Here is a 26229-nt window from a genome sequence, read left to right on the forward strand (position 1 = left end):
GATTATTTATTTTATCCACATTTCAACCACGTACTTCCTCGTCCAAGTGGACTGTTTGTCAGATGTCTGCAGCGCATCAAACACCTGCATGCTGTTGAAGAGCCATGAGTGTTGTTTTCGCTGTGAATTTGGCTCCTTCAGCAGCAGCAGCAGCTCTTTTGGCCCGACTGAAACTAACAACATGATTACTTGTCTCGAGGACGCTGCTGCAACCACAAACACGTGTCCATCGCAGCTTCTCCGTGCACGCTGGGGTATCTGTTGCGTCTTTTAAAAAGGATGTACTGAACTTTCAAATTTCTGCTGCTTGTCTTATAGATATATAACACCTACCAAACAATAACATAGAAATGTCCCATCATTCCAAACCTGAGATGTATTAATAAATCTTAAGCTTGAATTCTGCTACAGTTGATTTTACATGCAAAGTATTCGTCTAAAATAGGTTTTTTCACAAGAAATTGCATCCTAACGTGCAAATTTAAAGCAAAAAACTGTAAATCATGTAAATAAACTTAGTGTGAACTAAGCTAATACCAAATCTTGCTTTATACTCATGCATCTGTATGCTTTTTGCAGAAAAAGCAACTCTAATGCAGCAGAAAGAGTGAACATACACTGAATTTACTCTTTCAAACATGTTTAATTTAAAAAATCAGCTACTTTACTATAATTAAAGTTATTTAAAGCAGTAATTGGGCTTCTGAAAATGTGTTAAAAGCACAAGAAAATGAGTCAAAGTCTAATCTGTGCTTTTTAAGTTCTTCACACAAGCTGTTTAGATTTTAACTTGCATGTGCTTCTCCAGCTTTAACGTCAAAGCCCCTAAACGCATGAAGGGGATCTGAAATGCAGCGCAGAGAGGAAATTACATCATAACCTGAGCATAAAGAAGTCAGATCACCGAATATTTCAGTGCAAGTTCCAGTTTATTTATTCGAATATTTACAGACAGACAGAGAGAGAAAGAAAAAGTGACTCTTTATATGCCTCTGTGGTCGTTTTCTTTTTAGTTTAGTTTTTTTTTTTTTCCACACAAAGTCCTCGAAATGCCAGCAGTGTTGTTCCACCGCACACTGCTTCAAAAACACATAGACATTACTTCTCATTAGTGTTGTGGAGAGTTCATTAGTGCTGAGGTCTCCGTGTGCGCTTAAGGTCACCCAGGAAAGAAAAAAAACCAACCTGACTCACGTAGTTACTTACAGGAGAGTGGAGCTATACAAGAATGAAAAATCTGACTTTTTTTTTCTTAAACTGTATTCTTTGTTGGAGCTAGCCGTTTGTATCCTGAGTAAATCCGAGGGACAGTTTTTGACTCATGAGTTTAATTTTTAATCTAATGCTGGCAGATTTGATCTTTTTGTTCGTCTCCTGAGTGAACCAAGGAGTCAGTTTGCTGTTAGGACACAAGAAAAGTAAGAAAAACAGATGCGATGAGTTCAGATTTTGAGGTTTTTATACCGTGACAGTGGGGAGGAGGGGGTGGTGGACACAGAAAGAAAAAACAAACTAGGAAATAAAATCTTCAACTAGCGATTCTAAACTGTGTTGACCTCAGCGCAGCTCTTGTGTGTGTGTCTGCGGATGTGTCGCCATGTAAATATCCGTGTGCATCACGCTGTGAGCTCGAACAGGGTGTGATCGCTCTGCGTTGCTGCTGCCGGCCAACAGGTTGTGGTCGCGAATATGCCAGAAACATCGACCACAGTGCAGCCTCTTGCCGCACACTGACACAAACAGAGAAAAGCCCCTCCAACTGTGTCCTCTGCTTTTAAAAATTATTCTTTGTCTTTGGTAAAGAGCCCACATAGGTCCTCGAATTGGAAGAAAAAAAAAATATTATTAGTGAAATCTCCAACTTAAATGTCTCCTCTTTTTTTGGGGGGGGGAAAACTTCAAGAACTTAAAGTTTCCAGATGCACCTCCAGTGGTTTTCAATTCTGCGATGCTGACTTTCAAGTTTGTGATGCAACGTTGCATCATGAAAGAGCTTCTGCACATTTTGATTGTTGTGCTGTCGTCGGTAAAATCGGGAAAAAATGCATCAAAAAAGTTTCTCATCAAGACTGAAACCTTCAGACAAACATTCATTTTAATCTGCAGGCTGTGACTGGAGTTGGATATTAGTTGCCTGGACGACGTACCACTACGCTGTGAGTAAAAGAGGATAGGTGTCGGGTAGTACTTGGATATAACTTGCATATAATTCATATTTAGTTGTGGTGTTGGCTAGGATTATATATACTGATTTACAGACACTCCAATTTGAAGTTGTTGAATAATAGAGTACACGTTGCATGAGCCTTACACACTTGCAAAATATCTGTCTGTACACAGCTTTAAATATTTGTACACATAGTGATATAGGAACATACTGTACATACAGTATAGAATACTTGGGAGTCATGAAAGCCCTCTTCGATTGAATGGTCAAGCACAGCCTTGAGGTTGTTATTTTAAACCTCTGGCTTTTTTGTTTTAAAGGATAATTCTGGTTTATTTCAATTTTGGTTCTTTCAGTTTCAATAAATTTGCAACCACCGAGCTAAACGATTAAACATGAGCGTAGCAACATCACTAAAAAACAACATCATAGCTGATAAAATGCTGCCATATATGCTTGTTTTCTTTTTTCTATTTCTGCGAACTTTGTCTTTTTCTAGTGAAATTCTGAATAATTTTCAGGGTTTCCCCCAGGAAGCTGGTTAGCAGAGGTGGTGAGTACTGCTTTCCTCAACCCCTCCGCTACCTGAAGCCGAAAAAGAAAAGCAAGCAACAAACTTTTTTTTTTTTTTTTAAACTGTATGTAAAGAATTCACAGTTCAGCCACAGCATGAGCCAGACGTTTTATAAATGAACTCCGCGAGGCAAACCGCACAATAACACGGAGCAGCCGAGTCGCTCTCACAAGATTAAATCAAATTTAGGTGAAGATTTTGTGCAGCTGATAAGATGTTATCGTAGCTTCTGACACGCTAACGTCTCATTGGGGGGAAATTAAAAAACTCTGGAGCTCAATCAATAAATAAAAACACAATACGTCACAAATATAAGCTACATTTAGTTGATATTCTCATACTGCCGAGTAGGAAAATTGTCGGAAGTGTGAGGTTTAAAGAAAAATCCCACTCCCCTCTCCATCTCCCGAAACACAGAAAATATACATTTTAATTATTCATGCATATTCAATACAGCACTACGTTTACTAAATCTGAGTGTATCGTCTTTGGCTGCCATATTTGTTTGGCTTTGTAGCTGCAGGTACCGGCTGCTTGGAGTCCTGCATGAACACATGACTTTAAATAAAGAAACCTCCACCTGGCCTGGTAGCTAAACAGCGTTAGCATGTTATATTAACAACTGACAGGGACACAGCTGAGGTTTCCTCTGACAAACTACTGATTGGTCACAGTTTTGCTGCCTTACCGAACCCCATTTTCTGCTTTGTGCATGGAAATACACTTGCAGGACTTTGTGATAAATATTGGAGCAGCCAAAGTAATGGACGGGTATGCAGAGTTAAATAAATACATTCCATCTTGAGTCATCAGCGGCCTTCTGCTCATCTCAGATTTGTTATCTTGTTTTTTTAGTCATGAACTATTGATATTTGATCGGGTATCTGTGGAATTTCAGATTGCTAGCTAAAGTACTTTCCGAGATCAAATTTGCCAAAGAAATACCCGTTGACCCACTTTCAGCAGGTTTTTTTTTGTTTTTAACTCTCTGAAAGTAGAAGCTGTTTGAATAATGAAAATCTCAGGAAGCCTTGAAGATAAAAGCCTGAAATTTCCACTGTTGTTTCTCATCATGTCATCAGTTGAGAATCTGCAATATTGGACAAGAAGATCAAATAATCTCAATAGTGTCAGCGGTATTTAAACGAGTAAAAAAAGACTAGCTAAAATTTCACAAATCGTCATATTTTGTGTTATAAATTTTTCAGCCAAATCAGAAATAGTCAAGCAAAATTGTTTAAAAAAAATAAATCTGATGATTTGAGGTGTAACAACCCATAATCTAAAACATTTAAAAAATCCGACATATATATATATATTTTGTACCATTTTCATCACATGTAAATTTGGTCATTTACAACTTATTAAAAATAGCCCCCCTTTTTCTTCACATTTACAGTATTTGCTCATTTAAATCGCAGTGTGCAGCGAACATCCAGGATGCTGATCTGGTATCTACACCAGCTGTTGCATCCTCTGGAGCTTTACGATAAACTTTTTTAGCCAATTGCACAGTTGGCAGCTTGATACTTCACGTGCAAAGTGCCCCTGATCATTTGGAAACTGGCAATAAAAAATAACTCCGAAATGATGTAGAAAGTAAACACCTCTACATAGGATCTGGGGTTTGTTGATGCTGCAAATCCACTTTTTAAATGGATGAATGTATTGTCCAATTAGCCATGAGCTAAGCTAATGAGCTAACAAGCTTGCTAACCAACTGGAGGGCCTCATTTTCCCACTTCATTGCCTTTGAAAAGTTGAATGTAATCGTGTAAATTGGTGAGAAGCGTGCCGGGAAAGCACAATAGAAAGTCTAGAAGCAGCTTCACTAGCCATCTCATTCGACTTCTGTTTCAGTGACGTTGCTATTTGCTCAGATTTCAGCATTGAATTCAGCAAGTACAGTAAAATCAGAACCAATAAATCCAGACCTACTAAAATAAGGTCCAAATGGCAATAAACTAGAATTATCCTTTACTCTGACATTCCTTGACCACCACTGGAAAATAATCTTTTCTCTACACCTTCGTACAAAAGTCAAAGCAGTCCAGCAGTGAGTCGCTCCAGAGAGCTTCCCCCTGAAAGCCTGCAGTCAGCGTCCTCCATCATCCCGCTGCCACAAACGGCCGCCCGCCCGTGTGCTCGAATCTGATCTCACCTCTTCAGGAACCGTTTTGAATGCATGGGTGGCTGCTCGGGGACGTCCCCCTCGCATTAGAAACTGCACATGTAACTGAAAGCCTCAGATTAGCTGACATCAGTGTAACTTTTGTTTCTTTTTTCCTGTTTTGTTTTTCTCCAAAAAGTTCAAGTCCCGCAAGCGGATCTTCGACTTAAGACCCGCTCCGTGATAAAAATTAAAACCCATGTATCAAAAAAGAACAGTATCGTCTTTGCTCGAACCCTGCAGAGATATAACGTTTGCTGATTGGAGTTTCTGGTATCAGATCTCCGAGATAGAAATTACAGTACACCAAAAAAACCTGCCGGGTCTTGATCTCGTGCAGCCAGCTGTGGGTGTTTTAGTGTTTTTTTTTTGTTGGGCGGTCTGGGCAGTCGTGACATCAAACTGTGATGAAGGTCAGATCTTTAAAGGAAGACCGAGGACGATCCCAGTTGATAATTTCAAAGTCTTTGTACAGAAAAGCATCCCAGTCGGTGGGATTTTCTCGTCTCCTCTACATGTAGCAGTGTGCAAGCACATGGGAGAAACTCCACACCAGCATGAGACATGTGGTGCTTTAACATCTGCAAAAATATATCTTCATATTTTTCTTTTTTTTTTTGCCTTACAGATAGACAATATAAATACTAAAATTACACATGGAAAATATATACGGGGACTGAAAACGGATACGTTGTCTAGGCTATGCTAACTTAAAGTGCTAAGATACTTTTTTTTTTTATTATTATTTTGAACAGGCCGCAAGCATAAAGGTATATTCTGACTAAAATTTTCCCTCCGTTCGAAGAGAATCCTCACCGCTGCCCCGCCCTGCAGGGCATCAAAACTGATCCAAACATACTTTAAGATTCATAGTGTCAGTTTATTTGTCAGCAGATGTAAATGTGAGACTGGAATGTTTTGTACTCTCGTAACTGCCGTGCAAACGTACTTCCTCGTTTTAGAGAAGTGAAAGTAAACCGGCATTAAAAAAAAAAAAAACCCTGATCGACAATCACGCAGAATCCCTTTCCTGTGTCATTCTGTCCTCGCTTTGGTTAAAAAAAAAAAAAAATACAACAACAACAAAAAGAAAAAAAGTGCCTTCATATGACTAATCGCCTTCCCACGTGCTTTTATGTGACTGTCAGATCATTTCAATAAACCGGCTTCTGTCCTTGGCGCTTACTGCACAGAATCCTCTGCTAAAATATACTGCAAGTGTGTGTCTGTGTGTGTGTGTGTGTGTGTGTGTGAGATAGAAAAATATCCAAGCAGGAGTATTTAAAGCTAAGTGGTGAAAAATAGTCGCCTCAGATCTTTCCTGATCATTTAACTTCCTGGCATGCAGAGCCCACCCCCCCCCCACCCACCCACCCAACCCCTGAAACTTGCCAGCGCGCCTCTCATACCTCGTCTTACTTTGCTAAATCAAAGTGTACTGCACTGTGAAGCGAAGAGAAGAGAAAAAAAAAATAAAATACGATACCTGAAACTGTCTGAAACCACACAACAAGACTCATAACAAAACAGCAGCAAACCAGCGGAGCCGATGATTATACAGGCAGGTCTGTCTCCAGGGGCGTTCGCTAAAAAGGACTCTGCATGTGGACTCACAAATCCAAGACGGACCCGTGTTTAAGTTTTTGCATCCCTACCTATAGATTACACGTTTGACTTCCCCCCACCCCCTATTTTATTTTATTTTTTTTTGTTTCTGGCCCGGATCTCTTACATAATCTATAAGAGGAGATGTGTGCGGGCCGGTTGCCATGGCGATCATATCTTGCTGTTCTCCAGGTGGGAGTCGATGTGCTTGATGAGGGCATCGTCAGGGTAACCGACGGGGAATATCAGCTGGCAGAGAGGGCAGCTCCTCATGTCGCTCTCCTCCGTCTCCATCCAGAGCTGCAAGGAGAAAAAAAAAAAAAAAAAACCCAACACATGCACAGGTGCACGCGCATAATTAGCCATCGGGATGCATCACATGCGCCACCTCGACTCACTCGCGGCACCGGGTAGTATTAGTCAGCCGTGTGGGAGGCAACGAAATTACATCACTACGTGGTGAGTGATCGATTCAGACTTGCACAACAGGGCCGAGGAATAGACACACTTGTAGTAAATCCAGGTGGAGAGTCATCTGAATCATTTTGTAATGGAGAAAGAAAGCTTATTTGATTTGTTTCTGAGAGTAAAATGAGAAGATCGGTGTCAGTTTCATGTCCCCCGCATTAGCAGAGGGATGCACTTTGAAGCAAGTTTGACATAGTCAGGCTTGACAAAACCCAAGATCCCAAATTGAATTGTGTCTGAAACGAGCTTTTCTGAAAACAGTCTCCAGAGAAGATGAGTCTGAAAACTCTTTTGGCAAACTAGGATGGAAAAATCTCAGGAGCATCTAACTGTGAACATCCTAATCATGGCTTAGATGGCAATGAAATGCATCACAGGCGAGCACAGGAAGCGAGGAGGTCAATACTGGAAGTTTAAGCAGCTGAGAGGCAGCAAATATATCAACATATGAATTATGAACATTCATCTGGATCGTCAGAGGAATGCAGTGCAAAGGAAGTTCAACATAGCCTGGTTAACTTTGTGTTAGCTGGCTTGTGAAAACCTCAGAGATAATTACAAAGGTAACTTTTTTTCTATACGCAGGTTTTTCTTCTCCAGAAAGGAGGCATTGAACGCATCATGTGACTGTTTTTCTGCACAAAATAGACCAATCGTGTGCAGCCTACTTTGTTTTAAAAATAATTTAAAAAAGCATTTAAAAGCGCTGCTACTGCAAATGACGCAAGAGAGGAACGCTGATAGGAAATTCTTAATATTGTCAGTGAATGTATTTACTGCTATGCTGCACACAGAAGCTCTTAAACGTTTTGAAGAAGTGCATGTTAGTCGGGTCCATAAGAAGGATACATGGACATGTCTTTTTAGTGAAGTGAAATTAAAGTTATTGGTTGACTTTTTTGAGTGATCTTCTCTTAGCTGCAATACCAGCAGTGCAAAAGGGTCTTGGCAGCAAATCAGAAGTAAGTATCGAGACATATTTCTGCATCACCAACTAAATGCACGTAGCTTCCATCGCATATGGTTTGTGCTGCTGTAGCTGCACAGCTTTGTTTAGTAGAATTACTGATGTACAGCTCAGCAGGTCTGCAGATACAACAGATTCTCCAAGTTGACAATCTGTATAGTACATAGAAAATCATCAGGACACTGTGTGACACTGAACATATCTCCCTAACCTAATTCTGCAGCCCTCTGGAGTCAGCTTTGCTCAGCTCAACATATAAACCAATGTCTGCTAATTCTGGCCAGGATGACCCATAAGTATTATCTGATCTTTATTTTTACAAAAATAAGAATATGGACCTAACTTAAGATATAGTTTGGTCCATCAGAGTCAAAACTGTACTCAGCAGAAACAGAGACTTTTATCTTTTTCAGTCCATGAACTCTTCTTCTGTGTTAAAACTACCCGACTAACAGCAGCTTCTACAGCCTCGGGCCTCTCGCCTCGAGCACAGACGAGGAGCAACTCCACAGCTTCAGGTTATTTACATTTCTAGACTTGCGAGTGTTTGAACCCGACGGACGATGACTCAGGTGACTGTATTAGAGGCAATTTATTGCATTTCCTCCCTCATAAAACGCAGCAGTGTGGCGCAAGACCTGTGTTTAGAGCGTGAGTTTCCCCTTTAAAGTCATTTGCCGATCAAACCCTTAAAAGCTCATCTCTGTACATCAAAGTTACTTATTTAGAAGTTTCTCCATTAAACTGATCCATTCTTGTCCTGAACTGACTTCTGTGACCTCTCACTGCTCCCCGCTTGCTACACCTTGAGCACACCGGCTCACCTATGAATCTGCTCAAACACTGTAAAACCATATTATGTTATATTAATTCAGCCGTACATGCTTGAAACTGATTCAGTGATACCGAAAGCCTCACCCTGCAAGTCGACGGAATCGGTTCTTTAGGTTCGTTACGTATGAAACCCTGGAAGTGTAAATCTGTGTTTTTGAAACCATCACCTTTACATGTCAGCCACGAGGTGGAAATTCTTTGACTGCTTGTTGCTTCTTTCTTGCAAACACTATACGGACACCGAAACAAGGTTGAAACCTTTCTTTGGAAGGGGTGTTTAAGGTTTGGGAACATCATGGTTAAAGGAAACCAGCATCGTTAGGAGGAAAGCAGTAGTTCTGTGTGTTAAATCTGATGTTTTATCGACCCATCTATCCTCCCCAACCTCCTCCGTCTGAGGGCGTTGAAGCTGTATAACATCACACCACTTGTCCTCTGCTACTAACAGACATACATAATCCCTAATCGATGCTAAAGATCCATTCTGCTTAACATCTTATCTTGGTAACTTGTTTTTTATATGCTAGAGGACACATCACGAGCACCATAAGTAGTCAATGTCACGGCCGAATGGTTCTCCCCTCGTTCAGACTTTCAGGTAACAAATCTAAAGACCTAACCCTGTCAGCGTGCAGGGTGGGACTTCCTGTGTCATTCCTCTTCTTCTTGTTATTGTGCAGATGAGTTTTATAGTGTTTGAGCAGAGTTGTGGGTGAGCTGGTGTGCTCGAACCGCAGCAAACAGTGGAGGGATCCGTGGAGATAGTCAGGGATTATCTTAATGGATAAATTATGGCGTCTTCATGCTCAGAGGAGTTTAATCAACGGCTGCAGAGGGGCTCTAACGTGTCAGTAGCTTAGCTTAAGGCCTGAAAGCAGACGGGAACATCTAGTCTGGCTTTAACGCAAAGTCTAACATACAGCTGCTAACACCTCTAAAGCAGCTTTCTTTACACAATGCACGTCTATTGTTTACCAGAAATGTAAGAAGAGGAGTTGGAGAGATTGTTGGATTTGTTGCTTGACTAACAGTCGTAGGGTTTTGGTGTTGGTTTCTGTCCATCATCGCTGTACCAGACCAGCAGGAGAATAGTTCCCATATGTCACTTGATCAGTCTAAAACCACACTTTAAAAAAAATCTCTTTTCACGTACAAGTCAAAGAAAAATGTCATAAAAGATGTTAATCAGTCGGTTTAGAGTTGTTATAAGACTTCGTTATTTTATCTTTGGGCACAGCGAGACAAGCTGTTTCCCCATTTTTGTTTGGTGTGTGGACTCCACCTTTGCACTGAAATGCACAGTCATAAGATGGATATCAAACTTCTCATCTCCCAGAAAGAAAGCAAATAAGTGTATTTCTCAATATGTTGGTCTTTTCTTTTAAAGGAACTAAGGCCGAGACCTTGAGATGATTTTGACATTAGGTGTGAAAAGAGTACTTGGGTAAAAAACACAAGTTATTTCTGATAAACATCCTGAAAGTAGCTGCATTTGTGACAGAAAAAAAAACAGTTTGCTTCACTTATGCAACTTTAAGAGGAACTCAGGTGTAGTTACGTGTGTTTTTAACTCACATTAATGGAAGGCCAGGACTGAGCATGCTCGGCTGACATGTACCCCGGCTGCGGGTGGCAGCTGAGGGTGTTAGGCCTCTGAGGGATGGGGAAGGCTGAGCAGGACGCCGGGCCCCTCATGATGGTGCCGGGCACCGCAGCGGAGAGCACGCCCAGCGTCCTCGGTGGGCTGATGGGATGCGGACAGGCCCACTCCTCCTCGTCCTCGGAGGACTGCGGGGGCTGGGGGGCCGGCGTGGAAGGAGGAGGCGGCTCAAAATGAAGGTGGGCCACCTCGGACAGTGGAAATGGCATCTCCCTGGAGTGGCGCATGGAGCTCTCCCCCAGGCCCCCGTCTCCTGCGCCGCCTTGATGTGGAGACGGGGACGCTCTGTGCTGCAGTCCGCTGTGAGGAGAGCCCACCAGCTGGGGTTGCTGCTTCGCGTAGCCGTCGACGTAGGGCCGCGGCTTGGGCAGGGTCGACACTGGATCCAGGGAGAAGCGAGGCGGGCACTGGTAGGCCGAGGGGTCGGCGACCTCGGAGTAGCTGCGACGGCCCTGGAAGCTGGCCCTCAGGTGCTGGGTGGGCGGCCGGCAGGAGTAAGAGGCCGGCCCGTCGTTGACGTCCAGCAGGGGCGAGCGGCGGTGCATGTCCGGGGAGAGGCGCTGCAGCACTGGGGAGCGGCGCTGCTGGATCGGGGAGTGGTGCGGAGGTGGAGGGACCGGGGAGTGGCGCTGTGAGATGGGCGAGTGGCGCTGAGACACTGGAGAGTGGCGCTGGTGGTGGATGGGAGAGTGACGCTGGACTGAGGGAAAATAAAAAAACAACACAAATCAATCATGTACTTTAGGCATCTTGGCAACACATTTCTATCATAACATTACTCAAAACACGAGCCGATCAGCATTATATTTGACAGCCTATTGCTTTTTTGGGGGTTTTATACATACTAAGTTCTCGGAGAAAATATCTCCTCTGATTAACCATTTTTTAAAGTTAGTTCACTTCCTGTTTCTCTATCTGAAGCTATGTTATGATGCCCATTGTGTGGGATGATTTTATCTTATCTTAATCTATTTCCTTTCATTAATTATAATATTTATTTTGTCAATGATTGGTAAATATTTTACTATTTAAAAAAAAAAAAAATTTAATTACATTTTTTTGCTCATTGTGTTTTATCTGATGTGTAGTTTTAGAGTGTGGTGAAACTGTGTAGCTGCTGACTGGCAGACTAATTGTCCTTTAATTATAATTACCTTGAGCACATTTACTACATTATACAGTAGGGCTGCATGATTGTGGCCAAAATTATAATTATGATGATTCGTCATGATTATTATTTGACTTTAGTGATAATATAATTTTATTGCACTTAATAGAAATAAAACAGAGAGCTGCTTCCTCTTTTGCATGATGCTACATGCAAGTCTTGGCATCAAAATAGACTTTTCCTTCACCTGAATTCTGAGCATCTCCAAGAGGCAAAATAGAAATAAAATTCTACCCATGATGCCTCACTTGCTACTTATCTGCCTTTTAAAAGACACTAAAATGTCCCAATGTTCCCTGAAAGCCTCACATGCAGGCTACAGTAGATGATGGCTAACTGGCAGCGCACATAGAAGCCTCTAGTCTCCACTCAGTTACTGCGGTGCAGCAACTCAGACAGGTGTGTGATGAAAAATTACTTTAAAAGCATGAAATACAGGTCAGATTTACCCAAGTTGGAAATCAATGATGGCAGTATTTTAAAGTGCAAACTGGTACTTGATCATGTTAACTTAGTTTTGTGGAGCCAGAGAGCAAGTGTTACTTCTGTGCTCATACTTTTCTATAATTTTGTACTACTATGGTTTGGGCCTCTTTGAATCAAATAACAGGAATTCTTAACACAGCATGCAATATTTTATACAATAGTGTGCTTCCAGCTTTTCTTGTTTTAACATGACGCTGCTCCTGTGTACAAAACCAGATCTACAAAGACCTCTGGAAGAACTTGCTTTCATTTTGTCATCCACCTAACAGCATTGGAACATGCCACCTTTGTGTCTGCACGCCGGTCACTTCCGTATAAAAGTTGCAACCGCATTCTCACAAGGCACAAGTGTGAACTGCGCCCAGTCACGTGAACTGGTACACGGGCGACACGTTTCCAGCTGTGTGAAGCGATTTGAGGAAGGCTTTTATCAACATCTTAGCACCGAGCTTTGTCCAAAAACAACAAAGTTCAAGAGATCAGAGTTCTAACATCACAAAGGCCCTTTCATATTTAGTTTGATTCATTTTGGCCTGCAGTTTCTCCTCTGTTAGGCTACAAGATGAAATGTCCATAAAAATAAAACTGCAACAAGACTGTTTTGGATAAACGAGACGCACCAAAAATAAATGTTATTAAGGTTCATTTGGTTGCCTCCAGCTGCTTGTAGGAGTCGTTCCTCTGAGTTTGTTAAACGCCTGCAGCATCCGACTTTAGTTTTTTGTCTTGACTTTTGTTTGCAATATTTTGCATTATGTACAAAATGTAAACATATTGTTGTTCTTTCCATCACTGTGATGGATTTGTCTGAATGAAGAAGTAAGGAGCATTCATGTAAACAAAACAGATCAACAAATCCAGGAGTGTTGCATATTCCATTGATGACTTCAGTCCCATCAAACACCTTCTTCATAAACACAACAGCGACCGCCATCAGTTATCTCCTCCACTAGTGCTTTTAAATGCAAAAACCTCCAACCTGGACCCAAAATCTAGTGTAAAAAATACAGTATGACTCTTCGTGCATGTCATTTGCTCAAGTCTCTGCACGCATTTGGCCGTAATATATAACAGGATGCACAATTTGAACATTTTAGAGCTGAAGACTGCATGAGTTTGTGTGGCAACATTTCAAACACAATGAGAAGAAAATGTCACTGATTCACCACCGTTGTTATGCTAAAGCATGGCATTCTCATCGCAGATCACCGCCGCTCCCGCTGGCGTGTTGCTCGGCGTCGACACCGCTAATATGCAATTTCATCGGAGCTTTTATCGAATAAACCGTCCTTTAGATGTTCGCGCCGATATTCCACTTAATAGAAATGCAAATTCTGTTCCTTTCATGAAAAGATTTATCTGCACAAGTACAGTTGTAGTGTTTCCTGTAATTGCAAGATATGTTGATGAGTCAGTCGGCGCTGTAGTCACCACTTCAGCTCCACTTCCCATTACAAAGAAGAAACATCATTTTTTTTTTTGGCTGGTTGACTGAGGTGTTAAAAGGGAGGGGGTGTTTGTGCTCTTCAGCGCTCTCCGAATGAGGAGGAAACAGTCAAACGGGACTATTCATTTCACGCTCTCTCTTACAGCACAACACCCAGGAGAGGTTTTTTTTTTGTTGTTTAATGGCTCCGTGCAAATTCCCACTTCCCTGAATGTTTCAACAATTCACGAAAAATATTTGTTTATGGTTAAAGATAGCTGAGAGGCAATCATATCACTCGCGCCCATCCTGTAACTAATTAAACACAAGTGCCACTCGAGTTGCATTTTCTATATTAATGTGTCCCAGCGCAACTCGAGGGAAAAGTTACGGGTAGTTTCGGGGGAGTTTTCTGCCCTTTAAAAAGAAAACCTATTCCCTGAGATTTGTGCAAATATTTGTATGCCGATAGTCCATGCATTTTGGTTTTGTGGTAGACGCGCAGTTGCGAGACGTGAGCTATGTGTGTGAGCATTTTACGCAGGAAGAGAAAGGTGTTGCTACTGTTTAACACGTCGAAGTTTAAATCTACAACATGTCTGCGTTAGTTGTTATCTTTGCTTTTTAAAGTGAGAAAACGGTAGCAGCAAATCACAACCAGAGGTTTTTTTTTTTTTTTTTAAATTAGAATCGCACAGCCGAAAGTGTGGTCACGTAACACATCGGTCGTGTTTTTATTTTGTGAGATCCGATTTTTTTTTTTTGAATGTAAAGAATCTTCTTAAAATTGAGAAATATGCTCAATTTGTGGTGGATGAAATATAAAATGCTTGTATGTAAATATGTTGGTGCTGGAATCCAACTGAGATCATTTACTTGAATACAGAAAACAGCAAATTTCTCACGTGTTTATTTTAGTATTTTAGTTTTCACACTCCTTTAATTACTTCACTTCATTGCGCTTTTAACCTAATACTTCTACACGATGGCTATGTTGACTTGTTACATGATGCTTTGTTTACATATCAGGGTTTTTCCTGTCTCCGAATGGGCCTTGGGTGATGCAGCTACGCGTGGTCGTAAACATGATCGGTCTGCTTACAGCAAAGCCCGATAGATAGCGATCTCTGCACTTTCCTGTTGTTTTTGAACATTTCATAAACACAAATGTCTGTTACACTTGAGTAAATGACATTCTGATGAGCAAAACTAGCTAAAAAATACAGACTTTATAATATTAAAATCTATATTACTCTAATTTTTCTTTAATTTTCCTTTTGTGCAGGCTAGCATCTCTTTACGTGGCGCCTCAAACCTCCAAAAATTAGTTTATGTAGGAAAAAACCCTTAAAATGATGGATATATACGATACATGGCAGTGTTATGGATTAAACTACAAAAGGATCGAAGCCGTACCTTCTCCAGTTACAACTCTAAAACTGAATTTGGGCTTTTATGCATCAGTGATAATAATTTAACATCCATTTGTCTGAATTGAGGACTTTTTGAGTACATTCGTGCTACTTAACCCTTAAATATTGTTCATATTTTATGCCTCCGCAGTGTGGTTCAGGTCAGGTTTGACCACGCTGTCAAGAATTCCCTCATTTTAAGCGTCCGCACCAAATTTAAACCAGAGATCTAATAAGAATGTCTAAATAGCCACTGTCACATTGATTAATGTGAATAAAAAATACAGCGTTGTGTTCAAGATTCCCTTAAACCATCATTTTCCTTGATTTGACCCACACTGGTAGATATTATATATATATTATATTTTCATTTTTGGGTCACTAAAAGATGTTTAGGGTGTTTTTACTGCCGTCAAATCGAAACAGTATGTAAATGTTAAGTGACATTATGAATGCAGGACTTTTCGCTTATTGTTTCACACGAGTAAAGGACCTCAGTACTTCCTCCACCATCAGGGCTTGATATGATCTTGACGCAGGTTTTTTTTTTTTTTGCACATCATTCCTGCGCGTCACTCTACGTGGACACTGCAGCCGCTAACCTGGACTGGCCTGCTCCTGCGTGGCTTTCCTCAGGATCTCCGTCTGCTTGGAGCTCAGAGCTTGGAGGCGTCCCAGCTCCTCCGTTAACTCCGTGTAGGCCAGAGCCAGATTCACCCTGGATGAAGACAGAGGCGGTTATGTAATTATGATAAGCACTGTTATTACAGATCGTTACAATGTTGGCAGAGTGCGAACGTATTACGGCGACATAATTGTACAGACGCTGTAATCTCTGGCTAATCTCTGTCAAAATGCATACCGCTCACCCTCTAAGATGTATGAAAGTGCAGCTTCATAAACGCGTCTCCGTCTCCTCTTTTAAGCTGAATGAGTTCAGACGCACTGACACAGCCGCACAAATCAGGGCCGGCTAATTGAGAGGCTTATAGGCTTATATTTTTAGATTGCATGTCACGGCGCATAATTGAAGTGCATAAAATCACACCATTTCATGCAAGATGTGTCATGACTCTCTCAGGGGCCGCACTGACAGAGCAACTCTATTTCAAGAGCCGTAAACAAGGACGCCTGGCTCACAGGCTTCTGTGTCTTTTAACCATGGCAACGGGCTGACTTTGTCTCAGCTCATTAGCTTAAAAAACGAATCCCACGATATAAACCCATGCGAGGCGAGCGTGATACAAGTGGATACAGGCATTAATCTCTTAACACCGTGTGCATCTGTAAACATCCATCTGATGGCTGAGATAGGACGACTTCAGTAGTTGGTTAGCGCCTGTGCACGCATCCCTTAAATCTGATAACGGGCTGCTTATCTCGTGTGTCTTACCAATTTTTTATAAACTCCTCAGTCTTGATCTGAAATTGACTCATTGCAGCACTGACAGCGGTAGATTAGTATGTTTATTACAAGAAAAGCTACCTTTGAAATCTGCTGAGATAACCTATTAACCTTGCCAGTTTGACTCATTTCTCATGCACGACAGGGCAAGAGAGTGAACATCATCAATAGTTTTATAGAGGGAGTAACGGACTTTAAAATGCTGCAGCACAAGCGTGCATGAATCACTTTTCCCCTCAAAGTGTAAAGAATAAGAAAACATAAAGCCTCTCTTCGAGCACCTGTCACTAATGATAAATGCAAAGGTTGCGGTAACAGAACACGCTTGTTGTGCCTGACTGCTTGATAGCTGCCAGTCTCACATCTGATAAGCAGCCCAGATACCCAATTTAACCTCCCCTTTGATGAGAATTTGACTCAGCTCGTTCCTCTATACAGATCGTGGCAGATAAACAAAAAAAAAAAAACAACCTGCTAACTACACTTCTGCATGTCCTGGGGATTGAACTTCCACTGCTGCTCTTAAAGAAAAAAAAAAAAAAGAGATAAACACTTATGTATCCTGCCTACACAGCAAATAAAACACGGCGTCAAATTAAAAATATGTTCTCCGGCACACCCGCGCGCTAACTTAATTGAGCCTTCCCACTTGCGAGTGTGTAAAAAAGCTGCTACTTGAAGGAACACGGTGTATTTTTGTACTAATCTCAGCAGATTCTTCTCCTTCCCCGCCTCCCTGCAGCACAATCTACGCCACTGCAAAAACAACTCACGTGATTTTAACTGCAAATTAAGTTATTATTACGAGAGAAGCTCCTGATTTCAAATAAACTGAAAATAAGTCATAGCTTCCACTGGTTAGTTTGGTTTTTTTACTAGTGGCCCACCTAGTTTTCCAGCCTGCTGCTATGACTCACACACAGACCGGGGGCAGTAAACCCCCTTCAGCCCCTTTTCCTACTGCTTTGTGGTGCGAGTTGGTGGAACCTGGGTGCAAAACATGATTCAGGGTCACCGGAGCCCAGAATGCACCAACCTGTATGTGGCTTTGGATAAAAAAAAAAAAAAAAACCTGCTGCAAGCACACAAATACATTTAGCGGTAGGAAAATAGCAATCATTTCGGTACTTACTGGCATGGTGGGTGGAGTGTACATGCAGCCATAATACCGGTATCACCAAAGCAGCCATAAAATTCACTTAGTTCTTTTCCCCCCTCGCTGCTCTCAGGGGGCTCTCTGCTCTTTTATTTCTAACTGCAGACGCCGCACACTGACTTTTCTTTGATTGACGTCCCCCTTCCTTTTTCACACGTCTTTTTCAATTTTGCTCATGGGTTTTGACGATGTCTGTTGCAGGGCCCTGGTCAGAGTGCAACACCTTTTTTCTGCCACACCTGCATGAGAAAATATTTTAATACTGCATGTTATTTCGCACGTCTTTTGTTTCCTCTCTGTTGTTTTTTTTTTTTTTTTTTGCTCGTATGCGAGTAGCAAGCGCGCACATACTGTAAAAATGTACACTACAGTGCGTAGGTGGGGTGTGATAATGCCAGAGAGCAGCATTGATGAAAGCTTTGTGTGCGAGTGAATCGATCAGGTGCAAGAGAACAGTATATAAACTGTATATATGTGTGTGTGGGAGATGAGCGTGGGCTGAAACGTGACCTCTGATCTGATGGGACGTTTTAAAAGAAAGAGAGCTGTCGCCGCTGCCTGCCTTCGGGATCTGACCTTCTCTTTGTTAGCTAACACTCAGCGCGATAATAAACGGCTTTCAGAGCTGCTCACATTATAGACATGGCCTTCTGGGGAGAGGAGAGGCGTGATGGGGGGGAGACTAACACCTGGAGTCACTGCAGTCTGCCTGATGTGGCATATATATGTATTATAATCTCTACTGTGTGGTGGAAAAAATATACTCATTGCTCAAAAGAAATGGAGGATTTTGGACGCCGTGAAAGGGGGGCAGGTGTCTAACAGCCAGTGGGTTTGCGGTGAGGGGCTTTTCACACTCTGCAGTCCAAACTCCGTCACACTTTACCTCTGCAGCTTCTGCTAAAAACAGAAAGGTGTCAAACTGTCCTCACAGCAAGCTGCAGCGAGTGTGTTTCATCACCCAGAGTTTCCTCAGTTTGGGGTCTGATTGTCGATCGAAACGTGAATTCAGATCCTCGCAGAAGTCAAATTCGAGGCAGAATTTCTAACAAATTTCCCTTGAAGTCGAATTCAGCATGTTGTGATTTATTGGAAACGGCTCTGTTTGTGAAAGCTGCACAGGAATTAGTCAGGTTGTCTCGCTTCGCTCGGGTTGGGGTGCGCTGCGGGGGTTCGGCCTGCGTCAACAGCTGCGTGACTTGTGGTCGGTGAGGGCAACCCATTCACGTATGTTCAGATGTGTGTGGAGCACATGAAAGCCCACAAATGCAAAAAAAACCTGCTGTGGATTTGCCTCTCTGAAACAAATTCTAAAAAAAAAGCACAGAAAAAAGAACATTCAGTGACTAATAGAAGATAAAATGAACTTAGTTGAGCTGTTGGAGGGTGGATTGTGAGTTTTTCTTGCTTTAAAAAAAAAAAAAAATTAATTTGTCACTCGAGCAGAATGAAGAAGCTTCACAAATATCACAGACAAACTAACTCACTGACTCCTCTGTGTTAAATTCGCCCCGCTGCACCCATAAACCCTCCACATCAATCTGTGCAGTTTACACTAAACGAGCCCAATTACAAGAAAAAGCACCAGGAAACAGAGTAGAGGCTTTTCAGTGGGAGTTGATGATATTGTTGAGTAAAACCAAAAGGTGACCAAGGTCTGGAAAAAAACAGTCGGCTTCCACCACACACTCAGTCAAAACTAAAGAAACTCAGCGTCTCTCGTCTTCTCTTTACTTTCAGTTTGCTCCCCATCGAAACACTTCTGGGGTTTCACTGCGTGGGCGTCAGTTGCCCAACCTGCTGCGGTTTGATCTTTTTTTATTACCTGTGCAGCCTTGTAAACATGCAACGCTGGGGGCAAATTTGACGAGCGCGTCGAAAATAAGCCGCTTAAGTTTCCTCGTAAACACGTTTGTGTCGTTTGGCAGCGAGTGGGAGAGAACACAAGTGGAAATACAGCAGCCTGGATGACTAGTTAGTGAGTGTAGGAGAGCAGAAATAAAGGAACAAATGCACATATAGGCGACTAAATGCCTTATTAAGGTGTCCGACTAACTCACAGAAATGAGGAAATGCAGAGGAAGGCGTCCTATTCTGTGCTAACGCTGCCCCCTGCTGCTCAGGATCATCGCCTCCCAAATGCAAATGTTTATAAAAAAAAGAGTTAAATGCACATACAGGAGAGTTTACATCACATGCAGCCTTTGTGGCCGAACACCCAGCGATGGAGAGCTGCTCTGCTTTCTAATGAGGCCCCTGGAGGTCATCGCAGCAGGAGAGGAGAGCTCCGGATGAGCAGCAGCATCTCTTATCATCTTTTTTCTTATCCCCCCATTGTTGCTTCATTAATCAACCGATACCGCTCCTTCCTTACATAACTACCTTTCCGTCCATCCATCTATCTTCACCCCATCCCTCCCTCCATCCCACCGCCCAGAGATCTGCCGTGGTCACTTACTGCTCGTCTCCCACCTTCTTTATCCACTCCACATCGCACTGCTTGCACGGAGAAGTCATTTCCTGCCGAAGTAGAGCGTGAAATTAGATTAGCATGCAGGTGCCGCCGGAATATTGGACAAAATCTGACAGCGAGAACCGATCAAGACAACATGTTTGAAGGTTACACTCTGGGAAAAAATTGGTGTGTGAGATAAAAAGCAGGAGGCGGTCATTGATAAGCGCTGTGTTTGTGTGTTTGTGTCTCCATGTAGTGTGGAGTTATTCCATCTCTGATGATCAGGGGCCTTCTGCTCAACCGTCTCCAATTAAATCATAGAATACTGATACCAGCAAAGATATCTGTGAAATTTTGGTTGATATATCGAGCAATCTTTTCCATTAAGTATAAGAACAGGAGAGGTAGCAGCTGACTGTTTGTGCAGCCTCCAAAGTGGGCTCTGAAAATGAACATAGATATTTTCATCGTCTCACTTTCATTTAGAAAATGCAAAACGCTGTTCTCTTTGGATCAGGCTATGTAGCTCAATCAGTTCTGAAAATTCAGCGAAAATAACTTTTCCATCAAAGTATTTCATATTAAAAAATAGTTGACATCTGCATTGTTATTTTTTTTGTTAATGTGAGCTCAAGGTGGGACTTCTGATGATGCCTTCGTATTTTAACTCGCCCATTATCACAGATTATTAGATCGACTTGTCCAGTATTGCAGATTATGAGTCAATGATATAATGAAAAAACTGCAAAAATATCAGCTTTTAATCTTCCTGAGATATTATCGTTCAAACATAGACTCAGATTTTTATGCACGAAAAAAAAAATGCTGAAAGTGGATCAAAGAGCAGTTAAAAGAATAGAATAATAATAATGAAATAAAAACGATATAAATATCTTTATAAATATCCATATGCCATGTGTGCTGTTAAAGCTGAGAGTTTAAAAATTAGCTGCAGAAAGTTTTAACTGTTTTTTTTCTTCTTAAAAATGTACCTAAACCAACTGATCTATAATCTATAAGAAATTGTTAGTGATTAATTTATTAGGTGACTTTTGATGTGGACATTATTGAAAGTTATGGCCTAAATTAATACTTTTTTAAAAATGTGATTTTACAAGTTACAATCTGCAAAATAACATTAAATTAAAATAAAAAAAATACAGTTGAAAACTGTTTTAGAAAACTCTTTATTATTAATATTATTATTTTATTTATTTATTTATTTACAGTGCTGCTCTAATCTGAGTACAGTTTAGTTGCATCAGAAAATAAATATTTGTGAGACTGAAGATTTTCTACATCGTAAAACGTAAAACGTAAAACCTCACTTTCAGTCGTACAGAGAGGAACTGTTACATATATTTTTAAACTTACTTACTTAGGGGTGTAAGAAAAACCCCAAAATGAGTTTGACCGGTCGGAGTCAGAAGAAAAGATGGACGGTTAGCTTAGCTTAGCATAAACAGTGACACCGGTGTAAGCAGCCAGTCTGGCTCTGTTCAGAGGTAACACAATCCAGCTACCAATATCTTGAAATTCCATTTCTTAACACTTTATATCTTGTTTGTTTGGCTACACATTATGCAATAAACAGCTAGTGGTTTATGCTAAGCTAAGCTAACCATGTCTTGGCTATAAGTTTATATTTAATACACAAACATGAGAAGGGGTTGGGTCTCTCCATCAAACTTTCAGCAACAACAGACTATTTATTTTAATACAAAATGCCATAAATGCAGATTAAATGGGATTATACCACCATCAGTTTAAGTCAGTGAGGTATTTCGCTCTTCGTGCAGCGTGTTGACGTCAGCTTGGTGAACGGATATGTGGTGTGTCTGAATCCACATCGTGTCTTTAAGCTTTTTAAAACCTTCCCTGAATGTTTAATTTGCCAAACGGCACATTCATATTGTATGGGATAAACTGCGGGTATCCGACTTGTAAAATACGGCTCATGTTGACATCCGATGAATAATTAAGACGAGAAATCTCAGATTTTTGTGAAAGCAACAACATTATCCAACTTAGCGCTGAATAATACAGGCGACACGAGACATGGACGGCATCATTTGAGGTAATTAAACTAGAGTCTCATGGAAATAGTGTTTTTTGTCAATTCACAGGAACTGTTTGAGGTTGAAAAGTCACCCGACAGTCTTGAGAATCTTCCCTGCTGCTACCACTCATGCCAAATGATGTTTCAAGGACAGATTTGCTCTCAGTATTGTTTTTGATGAGTTTTAAATCAGTTTTAGATGTCTTGAATTAAGAAATGCGTACATATTAGCATCTTAGACATGTGCCATACATCATTTTTAGCTCTGTTTTTGGTCTCCACCTCCTGAGGAAAATGGTTTATATATTCGACTGGCTGTTTGTTGTTTGGTCCTGAACAAATAGTGTTGTAGTGGGCTCCGGAGTTTTTGTGCTGAAAACAGTTGGCTGCTGCGACCAGAAAACTCATTATGGAAGCAGTGAGACTGAATCAGAACAAGAAAGTTTCAGCTAAACAATGAGCTGAAAAACTATGAATCACTTTGCTGTTCTGAAAATATGAATTACATGTTATTTCACACTTTAGCCATTGTTTGGGAACAGAAATGAAAAAAAAAATCAAAAATGGTGGCTTTGAAAGTAAGATTGGGTTTTGGAAAACTGATGAATATCCATGTGAGGATGAATTCGACTTTTGAGTTTGTTATAAACCATCGATATTAAAATGCTATCTGTGAAATTTAAGATTGTCAGATATGTTCTGAGATAACTGCCCATCGACCCACTTTCAGCTTGAGGTTTTGTCGCACATTAAAAGTTGAGGCTGTTTGAGCAACAACATCTCAACAACTATTAGAGATAAAAGCCTGAATTTTTCACTGTTATTGCTCATCATGTCATTGATTCAGAATCTGCAAGTTGATTGAATAATCTCTGAAATATGAAAACACATGAAGCCGTCATGAAAAGTCAGATCTTGAGCTCATATTAGCAAAACAATCGATAATCCGAAAGTCAGCTAGGACTCTGTTCTACCTAAATTAGACGATCTAGTAATATTTTTGCTTTTGCGGTACAACTTGTCATACCTACACAATCAGCTATGAAAATAACTTTCAGTTCTCTATTTGTTGCTTTGTGTTATTGTGACATGCAGCTACATTTAGTTCAGAAAGTATCTGTATCTCTAGACTTTTTGTGACAGCTTCAGTTTTGTTTGTTTTTTTGTAATCAGAGATGATTGGATTCATTTGTCCAACATTTCAGATTCTGAACCAACGTCATTTCATTTAATGTCGTAGTACTTTGTGTATGCTGACAATAAAAGTATTTCTATTCTATTCTACTCTACTCTACTCTATTCTATTCTATTCTATTCTATTCTATTCTATGAAAAATAGACTTTAATCTGCAATAGTTCCTGAGATATTATTGTTCAAACACTTGTTCACATTGAAAATTGAGGCTGAATGTGGATTAATGGGCAATTTGAAAAAAAAAAAAGATTTATCTCAGAAAGTATCTGATATATCAAGCTATCTTTTTTTTTTTTTTTTTTTTTTTTTTACAAATATCTGTATAAATATCAATATTTTATACGATAAAAAAATTTAAGCAAATTAGAAGTACTCTAGTAGAAGCTTGTTCAAAAAAATGTGATGATTTGAGATGGAATAAACCCACAAATAAAATGTTAAGACTAAACAACTACAACAAAATAATGAAAAATGAACACGACAGTTTGCATCAAAGTCTTTTTCACTTCTAATGACATTAAGTTCAACCAACTGGTTAAACTGAGTCATGAACAGTTCAGGCTTCTTGACAGATTGTCGTTGAAATCAATTTCAATGTGTGAGAAATATGTGCTGAAAGTAAAAAAAAAAAAAAGAAATAAAGAAAAAGATCTCAGGAAGTATTTGATATGTCAAGGTAACATTTCACAAACATCTTTATAAATATCCATATTTTGTGCTTTTAAAACTCCAGGCAAATCAGAAGTGGTTGAGCAGAAATTGTTCAATGACTTTTATAAAAACCCTTCAAAAAAAAAAAAAAATTAGCACAAAAGTCTTTATCACCTAATGAAATTATGTTCAACTAACTGACTATATTTTTATAGTTTTTAATGTTGAAGACTTGGTGAGATATTATCGACAGGCAACTAAAAAAATAATTTAAAAAATCTCATTAAGTGTTTGACATTTTAATTTTTAAAAAATCCCCAAAATCTTTATAAATATTCTTATTTTATGCTTTTGAAAGTTTAAGGCAAATCGGAGGTGGTCGAGCAGAAATTCTTTTAGAAAATGTTACAGTCTGGGATGGAATAACTCGTCTACATTTCCCTTACAAGTCATCAAGGACGTTTCAGGAAATGCATCATGGGAAAGTTTTCTGTTTGCTTTTTTTTCTCATCAAACTGTCCCCGATCTCCCCGACTGGAACACCCCACACTGACCCTCTCCCTCTGGCTGTTCTGCAGCTGTCTCATCTCGTCCTTCAGCCGCTCGCACTCGGCCTTCAGCTCCTCCTCCCGCTGACACGCCCCCTGGGCCTCGTGCCGCGCCCCCTCAAGCTCCGCCTCCAGCCGCTGCAGCTTCAGGTCGGAGAGGGCATCCAGGCTGCGGGAGCTCTGGAGGGTCAGGGCCGGACAGTCCAGCACTGGGGGTGGGAAAGAAAAACACTTTTTTTTATATCTCTGCTCCTCCTGACTGATGCAGCGTTCTTCACGTTCACGGCTGCTGTACAATAGATGAGCGTGAAAGAGCAAAAGAGCTGACTTCTTCCAAGGGCAGCATCTTTCAGCATGTACCTGGGTGATGTGATCTGTGTGGGCATGTGAGTGATTCAGCTCCGCTCACACAGACTCAGTCATTGAGGCAGAAGACGCTGCGGTATCATCTTTTATCCCATGCCCCTCCTGCCTCCTCGCCAGAAACACTCATGTACAGTCACCGGTGCAAAATATGCTGCACTACGAGATATTGCTCCCCTCATTCATGCACGAGCATTAATCAACAGCCTGCGAGCTGCAGATTAAGGAACAAACCAGCTTGTTTTGAGGACATCCGACGGTTTGACGCTTGTGCAGAAAATTCTACCTCCTCCTCCTCCTCCTCATCAAGGTATACTATCAGGAGATGCATCTGTTGAGGTGGCGGTGACACATTTCTTCCCTGTTTCAGCCGCCCACGTCTGCGCAGAGGGCAGAGTTTAGCATCACTCTAGAACAGCTAAAGTTAACAGCGCTGTAGTGGGCTCTGTGTTCTATCTGGAGTCTCAAAATGAGCCGACTTACTGAGACTGTTGGGCTTTAAAATCCAGAAATTCTGAGCGATTTATTCACACGGTTTTGTGAAAGCAGCGGAGTGACCTGCCTAGTTTGAGTCATTTGAAACTCTCATGCATTTTTCTAACACCGGAATTAATTTGCATCGTAATAACCGAAGTTATCGCACAAGTTTTCGAGCATTTGGTAACACGGACTCGTCACAATAGGGATCATTTGGTGGTGCAGATGGAAGCAACAGGCTGAATGATACACATAAATCCGCGTACTTACAGCACCAGTCACTCCGCTCCAAATGTTTTTCAAGGCACAATCTCAAATCACTGGCATCCGCATAGATTACAGGTCTGTTTTTCCTGCGACTGTGGAGCAGGAACAAAATGTCCCCGCCAGGCCGAAACTGACCTCAATTAAATGCTTTTCAGACAGATTGTTGGGTTTGATTAAAGATTGTGTAATAAAGGAGAGATGAGCGGTGATTAACGGAGGCGACCTGCGTGGAGGCCTCGCTGTGGAATGCACAAACACCTTCTTGCTGCTCTTGTTTGAATCTGCAGCTATTATTTACTCATAAAATCAGCCTCTGTAATGCTTGAACAAAACTAGTTTGTGTTTTTTTGAATGGCTCCTGGAGGAGTTGGAGGTGAAAGTATTGAAGTACAGTCTTAGTTCTGTAGCAAGGTTGAGGTGAAAAGTGACAGAAACTCTGACTCCTCTGGTCAGTCGAGATGTAAAGAAGCTGCAGAAATGCTCAGACACATCCAGACTAATACATTTTCAGTTTAATTTCTTTAAAATGATCTCCACAGACGAGAGCACCTTTCAGAAATGATACTGGTGCGTACAAACCCGCCTGAAGTGCCGATCACATGTGGAAATGTGTAAGCATGAAGAAGAATGTTGCAGAAAGAACAGCAAAAACCAGAGAGTAGAGACAACAAGGTAAACAGTGTCTATAATGTGTTATATACGTTGGACTAACCACT

At 41.0% G+C, this 26229-nt stretch overlaps 1 protein-coding gene across 1 annotated transcript in view; it reads right to left on the bottom strand.

Annotated features, from left to right (window-relative positions):
• Nucleotides 1-910: 910 nt before the first annotated feature.
• Nucleotides 911-26229, bottom strand: part of tbkbp1 (TBK1 binding protein 1) — a 46396-nt gene continuing 21077 nt past the window's right edge. Inside the window, exons 5-9 of the mRNA XM_008277791.1 lie at nucleotides 24413-24615; nucleotides 19957-20018; nucleotides 15540-15655; nucleotides 10361-11145; nucleotides 911-6816 (exon numbers count right to left, since the gene is read on the bottom strand). Of these exons, the coding sequence (XP_008276013.1) occupies nucleotides 6688-6816; nucleotides 10361-11145; nucleotides 15540-15655; nucleotides 19957-20018; nucleotides 24413-24615 (1295 nt within the window). The 3' untranslated portion in view covers nucleotides 911-6687. The remainder of the gene's footprint in view (nucleotides 6817-10360; nucleotides 11146-15539; nucleotides 15656-19956; nucleotides 20019-24412; nucleotides 24616-26229) is intronic.

This window comes from Stegastes partitus, unplaced genomic scaffold (assembly GCF_000690725.1).
Source record: "Stegastes partitus isolate 25-593 unplaced genomic scaffold, Stegastes_partitus-1.0.2 Scaffold107, whole genome shotgun sequence".
Classification (NCBI taxonomy): domain Eukaryota; kingdom Metazoa; phylum Chordata; class Actinopteri; family Pomacentridae; genus Stegastes; species Stegastes partitus.